This window comes from Stegodyphus dumicola, chromosome 8, assembly GCF_044657685.1.
Source record: "Stegodyphus dumicola isolate Sdum_Otavi_A_Nest chromosome 8, ASM4465768v1".
Classification (NCBI taxonomy): domain Eukaryota; kingdom Metazoa; phylum Arthropoda; class Arachnida; order Araneae; family Eresidae; genus Stegodyphus; species Stegodyphus dumicola.
Window position 1 is genome coordinate 124,617,230 of NC_140775.1, and position 20,002 is coordinate 124,637,231.

General features: G+C 33.5%; 1 protein-coding gene across 6 annotated transcripts in view; it reads right to left on the reverse strand.

Annotated features, from left to right (window-relative positions):
• LOC118203727 (putative sodium-dependent multivitamin transporter) overlaps positions 1–20,002 on the reverse strand; it is a 56,766-nt gene that overhangs the window by 10,569 nt on the left and 26,195 nt on the right. For 5 of the 6 annotated variants that reach the window (XM_085822370.1, XM_085822368.1, XM_085822367.1 and 2 more), the window contains 5 exons: positions 14,363–14,503; positions 8,776–8,911; positions 5,744–5,939; positions 3,247–3,401; positions 1,424–1,620 (listed from right to left, as the gene is read on the reverse strand). In XM_085822370.1, coding sequence (XP_085678496.1) covers positions 1,424–1,620; positions 3,247–3,401; positions 5,744–5,939; positions 8,776–8,911; positions 14,363–14,503 — 825 coding nt within the window. The remainder of the gene's footprint in view (positions 1–1,423; positions 1,621–3,246; positions 3,402–5,743; positions 5,940–8,775; positions 8,912–14,362; positions 14,504–20,002) is intronic. The other variant, XM_085822371.1, reaches the window with a different exon arrangement.

The window sequence follows — 20,002 nt, forward strand, 5'->3', positions numbered from 1 at the left end:
AAACTTCTATTTGGTGAAGATTTAGTCAAAAAAACTCAATCGATTTCGAGGACAAGCAGGTCGCTCTTCATCAGGAGCTAAGAAATTTGCAAGACTGGAAAGCAACGAGCGTAACGGTTCTATTTATACCCTACTGCAGCAAAGCGAACAGGAAGGCAGCTCCTTCTGTCGGCAAAATTAGTAACGAAACTTTTACTATATTGCAGTAGAGTATAAATAGAACTGTTTCGTCCGCTGCTTTTCAGTCTCGCAAATCTCTTTGCCCTCGAAATTTATTAATTTTTTTTTGGGGGGGGGAGGGGGTCTAAATCTTCGCCAGGTACAAGGTGTTTCTTTCTAATTTGAAGCTCAAAAGTAGTTAATTTGTCATACATACCACTTTCGCTACATAATAATGACAATTTTAATAATTGCTACAGGTATAGGGTTGAGCGTAAAACCTCTACTGATTTTAATTGAATAAATGAAAGCTCACTAAAATCATAAGAAAATGGGTTAATTAACATAAAACGTGTTTTGCATTGGTCGCTAGTTACATTGCAGTTTGATATCATTACTATTAATTTTATTTGAATAGTATAAAACTTGCAACTTATTACTATAATCATTTAATAGTTCAATCCGTTCATGCTGTAATTGTTTGAATAAAAACTATTTGAAACTTGTTTAAAATTTTAGTCAAATTTTGATTCAGTAGTACAGGGCAAGCCAAGAAAAAAATGTACTTCTTCTACTCATCTCTGCAATGAACATGCGAAAAAGGTTTATAAAGTTTATTGCAATACTTCTCGGAAGTTTAATGAAAGACCAGTTACAAATCACTGGATTAATTTTTTTGGTAAATTTAACCAGACGCAGTTTGGTTTGTGAATACTTTCAACTAAGGATGATTTTACTCAGAACAAAACCTCACTGAAAGTTAACAGTATAATTTAACTCTCAGAAGTAAACTACATATAAATATAAGAAGATCGATAAGACATTTGACATAAGACGTTTCGTTGTCCTCGTGTAGATAAAATTAAAGCAAAATTTTATGTTTATAGCCTTCAAAGTCTACATAGAAGAAACACAGTGTTCAGTGGGTCATTTACCTTGTATTAATCAAGCAGCAAACTCTCGTTTGAAAATACAAAGAAGTTTTAAAATAAAGATAACATTAATGAATTGTAGGAAACAGGGAATTTTTAGCTGTGCAGATGTAAGTTACCAGTGAGAAATAATACTTAAGTATTGTTATTTATTTGCATTTTTACATTACGTTTTGTGACTTGCCAATTTGTCTCTGACCAATTAAGTCAAACCAACTTTGAAGATTATAAAGAAACATGATATTACGAGTTAATGTAGAACAAACAACGTTAATATTTGGTCTGATGGGAAAAAGAAAGGGTATTTAGAAAATAGTAAAATAAATACTCACTTTTGAACATCACTAATAGTCGTATTGAATGAAGATGATGTTGGCGTTGTAAAAGCTAGAGTTGCGTTTATTATATTTGATGTTAGGTTTTGTTCAGGGCATTCGTTTGAGAGAGGCAGATTCTTGAAAGTAGGAGTTGGCATGAAACTTAGGTAAGAAGATACGGCGACACTTGCGATTATGCCAAATATTATTCCCTAAAAGGCAATGAATACATTTTAACTAAAAAACAGCCAAGTTAATAGCATATTGGTATTAAATAATAGCCTTTATATATATATATATATATATATATATATATATATATAATATTGTATGATCTTAAATTCACTTAGTTCGAAAACAAGTTATTCTAATACTTGCGCAATAGCTGCAAAGTAAGATAATAATAATTTATTTACTAATATATATATAAAGGTGAGGCTTTGCTCTACGCGAACAGGCAATCTCTAATTAACTTTCCGCAATTTCAGGATCTTCCCCCTATAAACCCCCTGTTAGATAAAGATTGGATCCCCGTAAAGTCTTTAGCTTATTTTCTAAAGTGAATTCTGCTCGCTTTAATATATTTCATTTTCCACTACTTCTGGCTAACACTTCTGGCGTACCCGCAATCTAACTGCAATAATAGGATCCACTAAGTCTATAAAAGCATCACAACGGCGATTATCAGTTCTTTTGTATCGCGACGACTGTATATATGAGTAAATTTTTCACCCACGTTAAAACAAAAATATAATTAGTTATTTTTTATTCACAAGTCTTAATTCCAATTTATTTAGAAAAAAATATTTTAACAAGCTTACTTTTATTAATTACGAATATAATTTGTTTAAATTACTTTCCATTACTCCCATAATCTCTATTATTAAAATTATTTCAAATTTATTTCACTGTAAAACTTTTTATTTTTACAATTCGTTCTTATTTATAATTTTTATCTTACATTCGTTCTTCTTCGTTAGAAACTCAAATTGCATTATGCAATAGAACTATTGACCATTCGCCCCGCCTTTTGCTTAATTTCCAAAGTCTGACGTTTTTTTAAATGTTTAGTTTGTTTTTACATATTGTACTCATATTTTTTATCATTCCTTAGTTATAATACAAATTTTTCTGTGCCTGAAAAGTTTGATGTTTATTTAGGAATAAATTACAGCCCACTACGCACTTGTAAACAGCGTGGTTTTGGAGGATAATTCTTCTCAGTTTGTTACCCATTTCATAACTTTGTCAATTAAAATTTATTTTTTTACTAAAATTCAGAATATTTTCCTATGTCATCAGGACTCCAACCACGTGCAACGACTACTACTACTTTTTAATGGATTTTGCTTTATTTTTACGAATATAATATTATAGTATTTCTTTTTATATTTATTCAGATAATTTTGTTTGTTTTATAATTGCAAACTGTTTATCAGCCCACATTCATTATACATAGCGTTTTCTTATTTTTACAAATGAAATTCAGAAAAGTGCGATGTTATTCCCTCATGGCCTTTCGGTATAGAGCAAATAACTAACAATTTAATCTAATATTCTTACTTCAATTAATTTAGTTTAGTCTCATTAAATTGTTCTTTGATTAGCTCAGAAGCAAGCTATAATTTTTACATTTCTCTGGACGTCAAACCCTCGATGAAGGGGACAAGAGAATGCACTTTTTTTTAGTTTTTACAATACCTGCGATGAAACCTAGCAGTCTGCACATAACTGGTTTAATTATATAAAAACAAAAATATCTTGACATTCCAAACATATAAAATAATTAGATAGGCCATTGGAAACAAAAGAGTTTGCATAAATAAATTTTAAGTTACCTCTTCATTGGTTGTTGTCGTGAGAGATGCTAGGAGAAATACCGCTAGATTAGGACCAGCAATCATTCCAACCACTACAATTGTCGTTTTGAGAAGATTCCCAATGGAAGCTACCAAAAACGATAGAGCTATACACAGTGCACCATATATTAAACCTGAGAAATAAAAGGAAGCATAATATCGTGTTTCTTTAAATAGCACCATAAAAATACTGTGAATGTTCAGTTAAATTTCACAGACGCAAACAACAATATTCAAATTACACTAGAAACTGCGTCTGAGGTTACCTGGACCAATGTTCGAATAACTTAGCAATCATTAGTCATGATAAAAAATTAAGTATGTGATATATTTCAGAAATCTGCAATCTTACTATTTAGATTTCTTTTTTAATTAGGGAAGTCATATAGGATATTTAAAAATGAAATTGGCTAAGTGTCTCTTAAGTTAAAAGTAAGAAAAGAATTAAAAATTGAATTTTCAAACGGTAATTTCTCACGTGGCATCTTTATTTAGTAAAAGTATGTACCATTTAAATTTTTCCACTGCTTTTAACAAGGATTCATTTGGAAAGTGTCTCCTTATTTTTCTAAAATAAATCATACCTGTAATTTGCATATTGATGACAAAAATCAAATTCTCAGAATTATGTGTTTTAAATATTTTTGAACCATGAAACAAAAAAAAGCAAAACTATCGTTTCAGAAGTCGAATAAAGAAAAAAATGTGTTAAACATAAAAAATTCACATTAATAATTACAAGTGAAAAAACAACCCACATTTCCTTTAATTTTTCTGATCTAAAATGCATGTTTTAGAAGTTTGCGTTCGACACTTACACACAGTATTGTTAGTAACATCTTACACTATTTGTGCAAGGTCTTCAGAACGTTTAGTTAGCTTTCGGCAGTATAAAATTTTTTACGTGTTTGTTTATTTGATTATTTGACCGATTCGAAAATGAAAAGCATTTTCTTCGTTAATTTTTTCCAAATATTCTAAAAATTTAAATTCTTTACATATTAATAAGAGCCTTCCCATGAGCAGCGTGGGTATAATCTGAAAGATTTATCTTGTTTGATATATTAAGCTATGAGCTCACAATCATTTGTTCAGGAAATAGTCAGCTATATAATTGTTTTCAAATACTTTATTTAAAAATTGCTTTTATATTACGTTTTCGCTGTTAGTTTCATAGTTTATTATTTATTATAAAGCTGAAAAACATCATAAATTTGAAATTGGGATAGCAACACACTGAAATAACTTCTGTCATATTAAAGTAAAAGCAAAGTGTTAAAAATAAGCAAAAAATAAGTCATTTTAATAAACAAAAAAAGATAAATAAATCATAAGAAAATAATTCGGCATTCATTTCAGCATGAAAGTATAGAAAAGTCGGATTATCTGTGGGCTCATCAGTACTCACGGCGAGACATGTTTATAAGGTATTTCTCCCACTTTCCTAGCGTGCCTTCGTGGTCTCTGCTGGAGGGTAATAGTGGAGGTTGAACCTCCACGACGTGCCCGAAGGCAGAGTCGACCTGTAGTGAGATTTAGTTACTCGGAACAGGGAAGCCGAAACCCATAGTCCGTGGTTCGATTCCCGGCGAAGGCGTTTGCTATTTTTCATCTTTCCTGCTTCCAAAAACATACCTAATGTCTCTACATGTTTTTAAGGATAAACGTCGTATTACATTTACATGTTCTCCTCGGTTAATGTTCTACTGATATGCTTTTCTTAATTCGAATATTAATTCTAACTTATTTAAAGCTCCATGTCCTGTAGCAAATAATATATGAGTTTAAAAATGGGGCAAATTTAGGAATTCATATAATTAAAATTTTGTTTCACGTTATAAAAATTGTCGGGGATATTTAAATTATGTACAAATTAAATAGAAAAACAGAAAGATAAGCCCTAAAATTTATTTTGAATAACGTCTTATTTTTATGTTAATTCTTTTCTGTACCTTCTGTTTCTCACACCGACCTTCACCAATATATAAATTAGTTTAAGCAGAGGACGAAACTGTGATTTTGAAATGTGCAATGATCAACACTACAGTGGCTTGTTGGCCTAAGAATAAAAGACATCCATTTACCCAAGCTGTAGAGTAGTAAGAGAATATTTCATTTTGTTTAGAGGTCGGAATCCTCTTCTGTTATACCCAAATTATTTAAATAAAAATTAGATTATGTACTTGAATCGTTGAAACACTTGAAAATAATGTTATTGTTTATGAAGCAATGAGGAGTCGTCAAAGGCTCTTTCAGCTCAGCTTTCGCCTCCCATCTGTGTTATTGAAGTTAAGTTAGAGTTCTGTTTTGTTGCGAAGACAGAATTCATCGGAAAACGAAAAGCTAATCAAGTGCAATTAGATAACTAATTAAATTTGGACTGACAAAGTTAATTAAATTTCATTATTCATTAAAGCTAACTAAAATGGTACTATTTATAAAATCCTTGCATACAGATAAGAATATAAATACTAACTTATAATTTTCGTTATAAAAACTGAATTTTTGAATCTTGGCCATATGGGTTTAATGAAATCCTCTGCCATGACTGCAGCAAAGGAGTTCAGTTCCGATGAAATTGTACTCAAGGAGGCACTGAAGATGCCAGCAATACACAGACCTGGAAGACCTGGATAGCCACTCATTGTAGTTGCAATATAATAGGGCATTAGCTGTTAGAGGAAAAATATTTGCATTATAAATATACTTTATATAAAATATAAAAGTATCATACAGTTACATCAAAATGAACTTTTCAAGCTTAAAAAACGGCATTCCTCTACACTTTGTTGACTGCTTCTCAATGCTACCTTGAATAAAAAGACCAGTCAACATTTTATTAGCCGCTTATGCTTTGGTTTTCCTATTTATTGTCGACTTATTGTTTTATTAGCTTGTATGAATAACCATATTATTTTTCCCTTTATGAAGGGGATATTAAAATTACGTATTATGATCTCCAAAAATTTGAAAGATAAAATATACATTTATGATAAAAATATGTAGTATTATCTAGGTAAATACAAAAAAAATCATACTTTTTTCATTAACATTTTTTTTCATTATCATTATTTTTTCATTTTCATCATCATAACGTTTTTCATTTTTCATTATCACATATTTTAACTGTAATGGGAGCTTATTTGCTTATGCAAATTACTGTGTATCTTTCTGACATATCACGTATTCATGCAAGTAATTAATATTAAATGATTTTTATGAAAAATGGTACTTATTAACTAATAACAGATTTAAAATGCGAAGGATTGAAAAATAAATTTGTAAATTATAAATATATCATATTCACTCGCGTTCATATTCTTTTAGAATTAGAATAAATGCCCAAATTGTGCACGAGGTATTTGACTTCTGTGTATCTCAGAGCATATTTTATTCGTGTAATGCAAAGTAGGAATTTTTTTAAAAAATTATTTGCTCTGAAACTGCATAGAATTTAGGTTTAATTAACTAGAAAGTAAAACAGGTTCTGATAATTGTATTCACATATGAAACTAGATGAAAATCTTTTATCAAATTTTCATAAAATATTCTTATATATATTCTTTACCAAATAATAAATAGGCAGGATGGTTAATTAAATTGCATAGTTAAATGTCTCTTTAATTTTTTATCATAATCCAAATGGTTCAAGTTTAAGAAACAAATCAAACAATATAGACTTTTTGACAAAACTTAATTTCTAAAATTAAAAGTGCTGAAACTTGTGGAATACTATTAGAAAAGGGAAACATAAATATATAAATAAAATAATTACAAACCAAACAATAAATTATGAGTAGTTAAAATTAAATAAATTATAAAAAGATAAATGAAATATCAATAAAAAATAACACGATAAATAAACAACTGAATATAGCATAAAATATAAAAAATAAATATAGCATAAAATTTATACGATAGAATATAATAAATGAAAAATGAGTAAATTAATAACAGTAGAGTTGAGGAAAAAAGAAATCTTTTGCGTTGCCTTTTGAGTAACAATTTATCTCTCAGTGTGATTTCGAATCCATTTAAATATTCTTGACCAAATGAATTTAGTTCTTAAATATTCTACTTTTTAAACGAATCATATTTTGTCATAATGTATTTCTTCCCTACATTAAGGTTTCCGACATATTTTGCTTTTCCCGGGGAAAATGAGGCCTACATTGAGTAGTTACTTAAACATTAGCTTTAAGAGCTGCTAAGAAAATTAGAGGAATTTACTTTCCTGTTAATATAGATATTCAACTATGAAAGTATGCGCCGCAGCTCCTTTAATTTTAGACTGAAGATGAAATTGACATTTGTCACAAAAACTAAGAAATACTGGAGCTGAGCTTCGATATCTCAGGGTGAGTTTAAACTCTGCTTTCAGGCTATACAAATTTTAAACACGCAATACCTCTTAGAAAACATATACGACATTTAAATTTTTATATAGGTCCATCAAATGAGTAAAATGAGTAAAAAGTTAAATGAAATGAGAAAAAATTTGGTAACTCGTTTCTTAGCCTGCTGCTACTACTATTTTAGGAGAAACGTTTGCTTAGTAATAAGCAAAAAAGCTATAAAACAATTGCCTAAATTCTGTGATCCCTGAAAACCCGAAAAAAAGAGAAGTACCCAAGCAAACTAATTTAAGGTTCATACGAAACTAAGTTTCACTTAAATTTAGGATTCTACCACTACAACAAATGACAGCTCGAAATTAGTGGTTTGAAACTACTGTCTCGTTAGCGTAAAATGTATCTTTTGGAAATATGCATTCAAAAATGTAATTTAATTCCAACGCGCGAAACTGTCTGTAGCAAATTCTGAAGATAAGCCGTTTTAAATGTTTTGTGGTTTTGTTGTTGAATGGAATTTTATGTGGCGTAAGAGCCAAGAATGTGATATTTAATAAATAAAGTAAACACAAAAATCATTAATAACAGAAGACAAAAAGAAATAGAGAAAGAAAACGACAATTAATAATTGATAAGCTAAAAGAACAGAAAAAATGGGTTAGTAGGAGTGAGTGTAACAGCAGACTGGTAGATTGGGAGCTTAGCGAGAGCGAAAAAAAACTTTAACAAACCCCTTTGGCCGACTGTGAAAATCTGAAACCTTTCAGATTGTGTTTAACCGTTTAATATATTTTATTTATTAAATTTGAACCATGGCTCTATGACCCACCTTTTGAGGGGTCTGTACTTATGCTATCTTTTTAAAAACCTGATATATTTATCTTAATACTTTTTTTAGCTGCAACGCTTGTTGCAAATATTAATTTACATATCTGATCCAAAACCGCTTTGCCTATTCTATAATGATATATATATAAATAGAGAGAGAGAGAAAGAGATAATGAACTAAATTATGCCAATATAATGCTAAAAATCCTTTTTAAATTATGAGTTCAAATTGATACCAAGGTACTATTTACTACTTTTTTAGTTTTTTGAACTCTGTCACACATTGCATAACAAATAAGAAAGAGTAGCTTCTGCTCCAAAAACTCACTTGATCGGCAGATTGAATTGGCTTTTCAGGTGAAGTCATAGGATCACACAATCGGTAAGTTGCATAGAAAATAAGTCCACATAAGCAGCATAACAAATGAAAAGCTACCAACATTGGTGCGCTAAGAACTGTGGCGCTAAAAGAAAAGATGTATTCACATTATTTGGTTTTCTTTAATTAAAGCAACTAGGGAAACCAAATTCCCAAGTTAATTTTAATCAACTTTTCCATGACAAATTGATAATGTACCGTAGTGATTACTTATTTCTTTTTTAAAACATTTCTCTATACTGAAAGAAAAGGTCATCAGTTTCCGGCAAATGATAACATTCGAAAATAATACTGTCATTTTGAAGATATAATCCTGGTGCACAAGGTTCCAGATTCTTAAAGATATATGAATATAATAAGGAAAGTCTGACATAACAGTGCGTGTGGATTCAGTGCGTGTTTTTGTTTTCAGAATCAAAAACTGTTTAATATAAAATCCGAAGAAAGTACAGGTGTTTGGAAGAAAATTTAGTGTCCCAAAATTTCGACGTTGGAATGCATGCTCAAGTGTCAAAATTCACCTATGCAAATTTCCAGATTGTGCTTGCGACATATAAAACTTCGTAAAAATACCAACAGTATTTATCATTTATTAGTTGCAAACTCGCGAATTTTGTAAACTAGTCTTCAGTGTCATTAATGCAAACCAATAAGAATTATTCAAAATGTAAACACAAAATTACGCTTATAGGCCGCTTAATGCAGCTTTCATTTTCTGAAGCTTTTTGCACATTTCATCATTCCTTCACTTACGTACTTATGAATGTTTCGAAAATATTTCATGCTGTGCATTACGACCCAGCTCTGACAATGCAGTGGCTGGTCACCAGTCATTAATGACCGTGCCTAGCTACATCTGATAAGAGCTGTCCATGCTAATAGACAACCGAGATAGCGTGAATCGACAGCTTTCAGTGCAGGAGAGACTAGAGGAATATCTATGCTGTCGGTACTTTTAAGTTTAATGTTAATGGGAAATTGCGCTAACGGACCCACGAATGTACTTTTTTTAATAGCAATATATTGGACGTGCCCTCTCACATAGGCTCATAAACACACTAACTGAATTTAAAAAGTCAGAAAAAAGTAGCCTGGACAGATGACTCGATATACCAGCTGTTACGAGCCAACAGCTCGTAACAATCATTGAAAGTGCGGTAGGTGGTAATCGCGAGAGCAATGCAAGGCATCCCGAGAGTCCGATAACTGGTAATAAAACCGTAAATTGAAACTATTAACAAGGCACGTTATAAACTGATGGTGACTCCATAATGATATGAGAGTATGTTTTCATGATATGGTTCTTCTGCTGTGTTGCACATGTCATTAAGTAGAAGTAACTACATTGAGCTACGTAACGACCATTTTCAGTTTTTTTTATATTCCATATAACCGAAGAAAAATGAGATTTTTCAGGGCGACAAAGCGCAATGCCATCGGGTTAGGATGTTTAGAGTTTGCTTTTGTAGAAAATTACCCACTCCTATACTAAATGTTTTGGATAACCCCGTTTGCTAAACATGAACCTAACAGAACATCTATGGAATACGATCGAAAGATTTAGCAACTAAACTATTACAGAAAGCACATAGTCTACCTGCGATTTAATACCATTTTTTGCAGATAATCTTTAATCTTAAATAGAAAACCACTAAACCCAATGTAACTAATACGTCTAAAATATACAAATTATCAATTTATCAAACAAAAGGAAGTGGTTAATTAAGTTCACATATAATGGTTTAAAAATATCGTCATGAAGTAATAACAATTTACAAAACTATGAATTAAAGTACAAATTTCCATGTGATGCATAATGTTAAATAATATCTTTTAAATTTTTCATCTATTTATTTATTCTTTACACACAGGTGGTAATTTTTATTGCCTTTATTTAAAATATAAGCGCACCTATCAAGCAAAAACCTGCTTGTGTTTCTGGATATATGAACCGACCTCATAGAACTATCTAGTGAGCTGGTAAATCTGCTAGTTATCTGGGCACTTCCCCGAACAGTACTCTCGTTGATGAAATGGCTAAATGACTGGGCTTGGTTATTCTCGGTGAATACCTGCGAAGCAAATGTCCGGTCATTTAACCAAGAAATATTTGAAGAAAGAATGTAAAGTATTTACTTTTATGAAGATCTGTATGTTCGTTATTTTTATTTTGTCTATAACACATGACTTAAATTTATAAAAATAATACGATAATGATGGGAAATTATGGCTGTTTCAGAACCAATTCAGGGACACTTGTGATTTTAGTGATCACATCTTAAATTTAATTCTTCAGAAGATTCAACATAGTATACTTTTTAAACGAAATGTTATAATTTCAAGTATTAAAAATATTTTAAATCATAATCTAGGAATTTCATGATTTTTTTTACAGTTTATCTTTTTGGAAGTAAAGATCAATAATATTTTGAAACATAATATGATTGAAACAATTTGTAACAATAAAATTCGCTGCATAACCTCCTTAAATAAGCTCAGTACTATCTTAGACTTAACCCTACTAGCGTTATGGACAGAAATTCCGTATGGAAAGTTGATTTTCGTATTCATTATACATAAAAATTTCTGCAAGCTTTTAGGGTTGGAAGTCTATTGAAAGAAAAGAAATCAAGGTAAAAAGTGAGAGATTAGTTTCTTAATTATAATCAAGAAAGTACCATTTATTCATGGCATTTCGAGGAGCTTTGAAATTTTAGGGCTAAATCCGTAACTCTCGAAGAATTATTGTAAAAGGCTTCCTTAAAAGAAATCTTGCTTTATGATAAATTTGATAGATGAAGAATAGTATTAGTCATTATTTATTATATAAAAATAGATTAGAGAAATCGCATTTACTTTTTTGTTTTGATAGGAATGTTACAAACGTTAAACTTTAGGCTTGCTGAGGAAACAAAATCTTCATTTCGTTGCTCTTCATTCTTAACACTAACTGCAAATAGGAAGATTAATTTCATGCAACTCTTAATCCATTTACATCTTTCTCTATTCAAATTTATCCCGAATGGTGTTAGTAATAAGTGTATACTAATAACACAGCATCAAAACTCCAAGTAACATTTCAAGAAAGAACTTGTAGTTTTCTGCGGTATTTCTCGCACTATAAGGAAGGTTATTCATGGAATCGGAAAAGAATTCATCATCTAGAAGTTGATATTTTAGATACTGTCTAGATTTTGAGAGAATAATATTTCATCGTCGACTGATTGTTAATATTAATTAAAGAAACACTGTTTTGGTCATTCTACTATGCAATTAAGTAAGGAAAATTTCAATAATTTAGATACACCCAAGATTTAGCAAAAGTTTTGTGAGCGTTGATCAGAGATTTCTAAATACGTTAACATTGAATAAGTGACTCTGAATCCACAATTATATACAGTATGAAAATTCCTATGGGTATATAACGTTCATAAGCAAGAACAAGACGATAATAAAAAGGCACTTCAAACCAAGTAGTCTGGCAATTCATTTTAACAAAAATTTTTATTCTTTAGTTAATGATATTAATTTTTCAGTCCAGTTCTTCCGAAAGCTTTCAAAATTCTAATAGCTCAGCTTTTTTGCGTTTCATTACTATACTCGTATGCAAAATTAAAAGAATATGCACATTATCTCTATTTTCTGAAAACCTAATGGATAGATTTTACTGAAATTTGATAGGAATATACATTTGTAACAGAAAAAGAGATGTACCAAAAAAGAGATGTAGCTTTATTATCAGTAAAGCTCATACTGCAGGAATGTCTAAAGTCCGCGTTGTGATACCCAAATTAAAATTAATCTAATATGGGGTAGAATCTCTTCTCACAGCCAAATAAATCGCGCAGTATGAAGGCATAATAGACCAGAGGCAATTGAGGAGTCCCTGTGGGAATAGATCCTATTCCTGCAGCAAGGTAGGTTTCAACAACGGACTCTGCAATGATTTTTCGGCGGAGGATTGCGAGATGAAATTGTCTTCCCAAGAGAGTCCCAGATATGCGGTATAGGGTTAATGTCATTAGATCTGGATGGACAATCCATGCGGCGGATATCCTCACTGTCCAGGTAATCATTGATAGGCTGAGCGTTGTCGTCCATTAACAAGAACCCAGAGCCAACTGCGCCTCTGAAAAGTCCAACATAGACCTCTATTCTCTATACCCGCATAGCAGTCAGGAAGCCTTTGTCCAACATATCCATCCAAAATAATGCTCCCGTAATATAATGCCTACCTCCACCCTTACACCTCCACCACCACATATTGATCCATTTCCGTGATAAGGAGAGCTGGTATTGTGTTCCAGGCGCTCTTCAGATACAGGTAAGCCGAGAATCAGTGCCCAGGATGAATTTCAACTCATCTGTAAAAACGCACGGTATTTCACTGAAGTCTGATCCAAGGCGCATATTATCTGCACCATGCTAAACGCACTCTCTCGTGTACTGCAGTGAGCGGGACGAAACCTACGAATCTTCTCGCATACAAACCTATCTCATGAAGCCTTCGGCAATTGTAGATCATGAAACTCGTGTTTCAGTGGCAGCATATGGCTCACAAGAGAATTGTGAAGCTGTAGGATTTCTGTACCACTGCGCTGAAAGTGCCAAATTACTCTTTTGTTCAGGTATTCTCGGTATGGATCCACTATCCTGAAATTGTTTCCACAAATTGCAGACGATACTGACGTTACACTGAGCTCTGCGCTTATGACTGGTCTGCCTCCAATCTACCAACAATTCTCCATCTCATTCCACCATCCATATGTTCTTGACTACTTATTTTACCTGACACCTTATAAAATTTACTCAACTATTGCGAGTAGCTTGGCGAATGTTCGTAAAGGTGCATAAGCACACAAATCGTCGTAAAGCCCTCATGCTCTTATATCCCCTGCACAATCATAGCATTTTACACACGCACTTGTACGCTTACGTACTCTAAATATTTCCATAATTCTTCGGCAGCGTAAGTAATACCTTTGTTTCAATACTTTTCGTGAAAATAGACATAACTTGCAAATTCTCTTAATTTTTCGCACGAGTGTATTACTTTAAATGTTGTTTTAAGAAAGACCAGTGGGTCCTGTTGACGATGTTAACCAAATTTGCAGCGCCGTTATTCTGTATGCCCTGAGCCATATGGTTGTATACACTAAGCGAATGGCCGATCCATTTTTTCAGCAATTTCGGTGCGGTGCTCAATATTGTGAAAATTGTCTGCCTTCCTTCATTCATTCAAGTGTTCTAATGTTCATTCCATGTTCAGTTAGTGTTCGTTGAACGACACTTCATGAAGTGTTCTTCAATGAATGAAGCGAATTTCGAAAAACATAGAGATAGATTAACTTTCTACTTTCAGTGCATTAAAATAAATAAGACATTTTAATGCTTACGTTTCGGTTTTGTGTCTCTAATTTAGAAAAATTAATTAATGAAATTTCGTACTATTATTAATGGAAGCCTAAATTAATGGAAGATTTCGTGCAGCGTTGCTATTTATAATAACATATCGAAAAACATTAAAACAACTTACATGGTAGCTCGTTTACTGTTTTTGAGTGTCAGCATTCTTTGCACTTGAACTTGATTTCCAGCATAAGCGCTTATTGTAATCACTAAACCAAGGAAAGCTACGCTAAATATAGTATAGTGAGCTTCTGGGTCGAACGAGACTCTGAGAAAAAGTGATGTATTATTTATTCACATTTTGAAAACAGTATTAAACCAAAACAAAAATAAATTTATACAAACAGTGCATACTAAGAAATAATGAACTTGAAGGAATAAGATGTAGGGATCCTCCTTTTTATCTATTAACTATGTGTGCAGGAACCTAGTAAACTATTAAGCGAATAATCGCTTAAATCCAGAAACAGAAACGTAAAAGTCAAGAAGGGTTAATCATCCTTTATTGCCTCCACAACAAAGCCTCCACTTGGGCTTAAACTCAAAAATATAAGAAATAGGAACTTAACTAATGACTAACTAAAGTGATTTAGTCGAAGCTAACGCAATTTCTAACTAGTTGGCCCCTAATATTAAATTAGCGAAGCTATCAAGGGCACGTAATGCGGTCGAGCGTAGTAACAGCTTAGAGGTAGCCAAAAACGCAAACGCGCGCTATTCAGGAAATTGAATTCTCTCTACCGAAGTCAGTAGAACTTCGATTTAAATACTACTCCTTCTCATTTGCATTTAACGCGAACCTAAAACCTCATTCTAGTAAGGAATTGTAAGCTGAAATTAGGAGAGATAGGAAAGTGTGACAAACTTAAAAATAACTGTTATAAACTTAGGATAAACCTTACGAAGGAGTAAAATAATAATTTGATCTCTGAATTCAAACTCGAATCAAAACCCTCAGAAGTTAGCAACCAGCCATTACAAAGATGTTATTTATTTCTGAAAATTTGAGAAAGTTTGAAAAAGCTCCGGAGATGTTTACACTGTTATTATAGCGAAGTTTATTATTTACCATGTGTTTTTAGAGTTCAGTTTTTGTCGAACTGCTCCTCATTTCTTGTGGTTTTGCTTGAAATTTCGTTTCAGTATCAAACATTTAATCGTTTTAATCCTGCAAAGAGTTTCTACGAATTTTTGTAGGTTTAGTAAGTTTCACAAGAAATTCATCTAATCGCGTGGCGAATTTCTACAAGAAATTTGACTCCTGGCTAGCAGCTAAGGGTTCCTCAGGCGTGTCTAAACGTTTTTGCTGCATATTCAAGGGATTTTTTTCGATACTTCCTACAATAGGCGACAAGTGCCTCAATACATTTACATCATCTGGAATTTTTAATCCACTTCAGTTTACAATAAAACATTTTATGTGAGAGAGCGCACTTAATGTATCTAAGCTTCATTTTGCATTCTCAAGATGAATTATGATAATGCTCAAAATTGTGGCTCTGGCTCTATGTCACTCTTAAACTTACAAAGTGGCTCATATTTGTTTTCGAACACTTATGTTTCTCAATTTCATTTGCTAACATTATAAGGTATTTCTCCCGCCTTCTTAGTGTGCCTTCGTGGTGTAGTGGTCTGCACGCTGGGCCGATATTGCAGAGGTCCGTGGTGCGATTCCCGGCGAAGGCGTTTGCTCATTTTTCATCTCTCCGGCTTTTCCAATTAACCTAATGTCTTTACAGTGGCGCCCGAACTAAAGGGGTGGTGGATGATGATTCTCCCCACCCATGATTTGGCAATTGGGTCCTCTAAAAACCACAGTCGCCCTTTGAAGGGGGGAGTATATAAGGTATTTCTCCCGCCTTCTTAACGAGCCTTCGTGGTTTAGTGGTCTGTACGCTCAGAGCGTAATTGATCGGTCCGCGGTTCGACTCCCGACGACATGTTTATAAGGTATTTCTTCCACTTTCCTAGCGTGTCTTCGTGGTGAAGTGGTTCTGAACGCTGGGCCGGTATTCCAGAAGTCTGTGGTTCGACTCCCGGCGAAGACGTTGCTAATTTTCATTTTGCCTGCTTCGAAAAATACCTAATGTCTCTACAACATCATTTACTAAAAATTAGTGAAATGACTATCTTTCTACTACATATGCTACAGACGATATTTTATGAAACCTGATTTTTTTTAAAACAAAATTATTCAAAATATTTTTGTTAAAACACTTTTTACTTTCGAAAGCTCTGAAAGTTAACTCGCATAAGTATTTGGGCATTTTGAAAAGTTTCTATTTAACAAAATAATGAAAATAACTGGATTTCAATATTTCCTCACATATTCTATAACAAAATTTGAATTTTTCAAGTGCTTTGGAATAGGCTCAACTAATAATTTTGAGTAAAAAATATTCTGCTTAGTTTCATTCATCTGTAAGAATTGCTTTTATTACATCTTTGGGAAAAATATCCTGTTTCCATTGTCTTTTCTCCAACTCACCTTACGCATGTTCGATAGGATTTAAGTCCGGAGAATATTCAGGATTTTAATAGCTTCAGGACGCTTGTGTAATAGCCAAAAACCAACATTTAGGGCTACATGTTAAAACCGTCATCCCGATGGAACGTTTTTCATTTTTCCACTTTTTTAATTCCAAGTTTTGTTGCAGATGCTTTCGTGTTTTCATTAATAATATTCATATATTTATACTGATAGGTAATATTTTCTATAAAATCCAAATTTCCCATTCCAGAAGTAGCGAGACATCCCCAAACCATTATGTCTGCAGCCCTCGTGCTTAATGGTAGGCAATTACGTTTTTTAATCTAATACACTGGTGTGCAAAACTTAAGCAACAATGTAAATTTTAATCAGATAGCCATGAAATTGTAGAAAAGGTGTTCTTGCGTTCAGTACAATGAACACACAATTCAGTAGAAAGGTCATGCGTATACAAATGTCAAGGGAAAAAGGTCACAGGCTACATGAACGTACGCAAAACGCGTACGGTCGGCACGCTCATCTCGAGATTACCATAAAAGGAAAGATGGAGATGCAGTTAAAGACATTCGCTGCAAGTGCAAAGGAAATCTTTCGTGAAATATGGCTAGAAGAAATGATCTGGATGACTTCACACGTGGAAGAATGATCAAAAATCTGGAGTAGGGGCGAAATGTGACCAGTATAGCTGAAGAGTTCGGAATCAACAAAGTGGAGTTTCGCGCGTTTAGAAAGCCTTCGATACCATAGGTACAGCTATTAGAAAGGTTGGTGGTGGCCGTTCCAGAAAAACAACTGCAGCAAATAACCGATATATAGTTCTGCAGACGAAAATAGTCCGAAACCAGCCAGCAAGCGCCACAACTCATCAACTGTGAACAGCAACGGCCGACAATTCTCGTGGTTTACTGTGTCCAAACACCTTCACAAAGGTGGCCTATGCGCCTGCCGTTCTGGAAGCTGCATCCCTTTGAAAGTTGGCCATCGGCATCACCTTTTACAGTGGTGCAAGAAGCGCAAAAACTGGGCATCTCATCAATGGAGTCGTATCCTCGTTACGGATGAGAATCGCTTTAGTGCCACAAGCAATTCTCAACAGAAATTGATTTGGAGAGAGGTCGGAACACGGTTTAATCTCAGCTACATTACGGAGAAAACCGTTACGGTGTCCTGAAGATCTCGTCTGGAGAGGCATTATGCTGAACGGGCGGACGGAGTTCCTAACCGGAGATCGCTATCGTCAGGAGGTGATCCTCCCCCATGTGCGTCTGTTCAGAGGTGCCATTGGAGCAGACTTCGTTTTTATGGGTGACAATGCACGGCCACACCGGACTCTTGCTGTTCAGAAGCTACTGAAAAGTGAAGATATCACTCGAATGGATTTGCCAGCGTGCTCCCTTGATTTAAACCCCATAGAACATGTAAGGAATGCTTTGAGCAGACGCTTGTGACACGATTACATCCTCCGAGGAACACCCAACAACTGAAACAGATGCTGATTGAGGAATGGGCACGCTTACCTCAAGATCTGTTGAAAAATCTGGTACTGAGTATGGAGAGACCGTTCGAAGCAACCATTGCAGTAAGGGGAGGTAATATCTCATACTAAGGAACACCTGCTTGTTGTTCTTCCTCTTGTACAGACAATCATGTGTAACGATACTATCAGTTCAATAAAGCCTGTTTTTGTTTGATTCCATACTGTATGCATAGTATTCATTTTTAGAGCAATTATGCTTTCGTCATCGTTTAAATACAAAATGCTGTCTTTTAATTCTGAATTTCATGTCTCTCAGATGATTTCTTGTGGAGTTATGCCAAAAAGAACACCTGTTGCTTAAGTTTTGCACACCAGTGTACTTCGTGTGGCTTTCATCACCCTATATCTTACCCACCGGACTCCAACGTTCATGTTTTGTTTGACTGTTCGTAGTATAATTCTGTATTCTATTATATGCGTTAGTTTCGAATATGATCTAGACCAGCGGTGCCCAACCTTGTACTCACGAGCACAAGTGTGCTCGCCGATAGTTTTGTATATGCTTGCCAGCCCGATTAGGTACTATGAACAAAACATATTTTAAAAATAACCATTAATTTATATTTCTTAATTGTTAAAATATGGTAAGTATTTACAGTCATAAGAGATATCTTACAAGACGTTATAAAATAATTGATTGCTGACTGATGAACTTGATAGCGAACATGGAATCTTATTGCTTCATTCCAATGTTAGATGGCTCAGCTGGGGAAAAGTACTTCCAACGATTTGTAGAACTTCTTTCACCAATAAAGCAGTTTTTTGAATCCGGAAACGAAAGTTATAAAGAATTGGAAGATAATAATTGGTTATCCGATCTGTATTTTCTCACGGATATAACAGCTAAATTGAAAAAAACTGAACGAAGATCTCGAGGCAAAAGAAAAAACCCTTTTTCAATTGACTGGGACCGTAACTACTTTTCAGATAAAGTTAAATTTGTGGAAGAATCAGATGAAAGAAAGAAATTTCACCCATTTTCAGAATTTATCAAGCCATATTAATAACCACAAGGCAATTTAAACAGAGAAATACTCGAAAACCCTAAATGCACTGAAACATAATTTTGAACTCCGCTTCTCTGATTTCCATAAAGGTTCAACCAATATTATTATTCATCTCAAACCCATTTACAGAAATTCATATTTCAGATGCATGACATAAGACTGGAAATATGTTTAACAAAAATGTTGATGTTTTGGAAATGTGCTCGGGATAGGCCAAAGGTTGGGCGCCACTAGTCTTCTAGACTTCAGACTCTAGATTTCAACAGTTCCACATAGTTTCCGTAATTTCATAACAACAAAGATAGTTAAATATTCTACAGGGTGATCTTTTTTAAAGTGACAGTGTTTGGAGCGCCCTGTAGCGCGATCTAATAGCCGAAATGGCACCAAACTTGGTATTTAGACTAATCAAGACATGGGACATCAAGACATACAATCGTACATTTAAATTATTAATGCTTATTTACTACATTAACTTCCCCGGTGAGGAATTAGACCACATTCAATGTGAGCATCGTTCTCAAAAATAACACCATGCATTCTGTGCACAACTTTCTCCACAGCCGTATGTAACATATCACGAGGAATATTCCGCACTGTCTTTGTTATGTTGTCCTTTAGAATAGACAAATTTAATACTCCACCAACATAAACTTGAGATTTCAAATAACCCCAGAGCCAAAAATCGCATGGCGTGAGGTCAGGGGAATGCAACTGCTAAAACTGCGACTT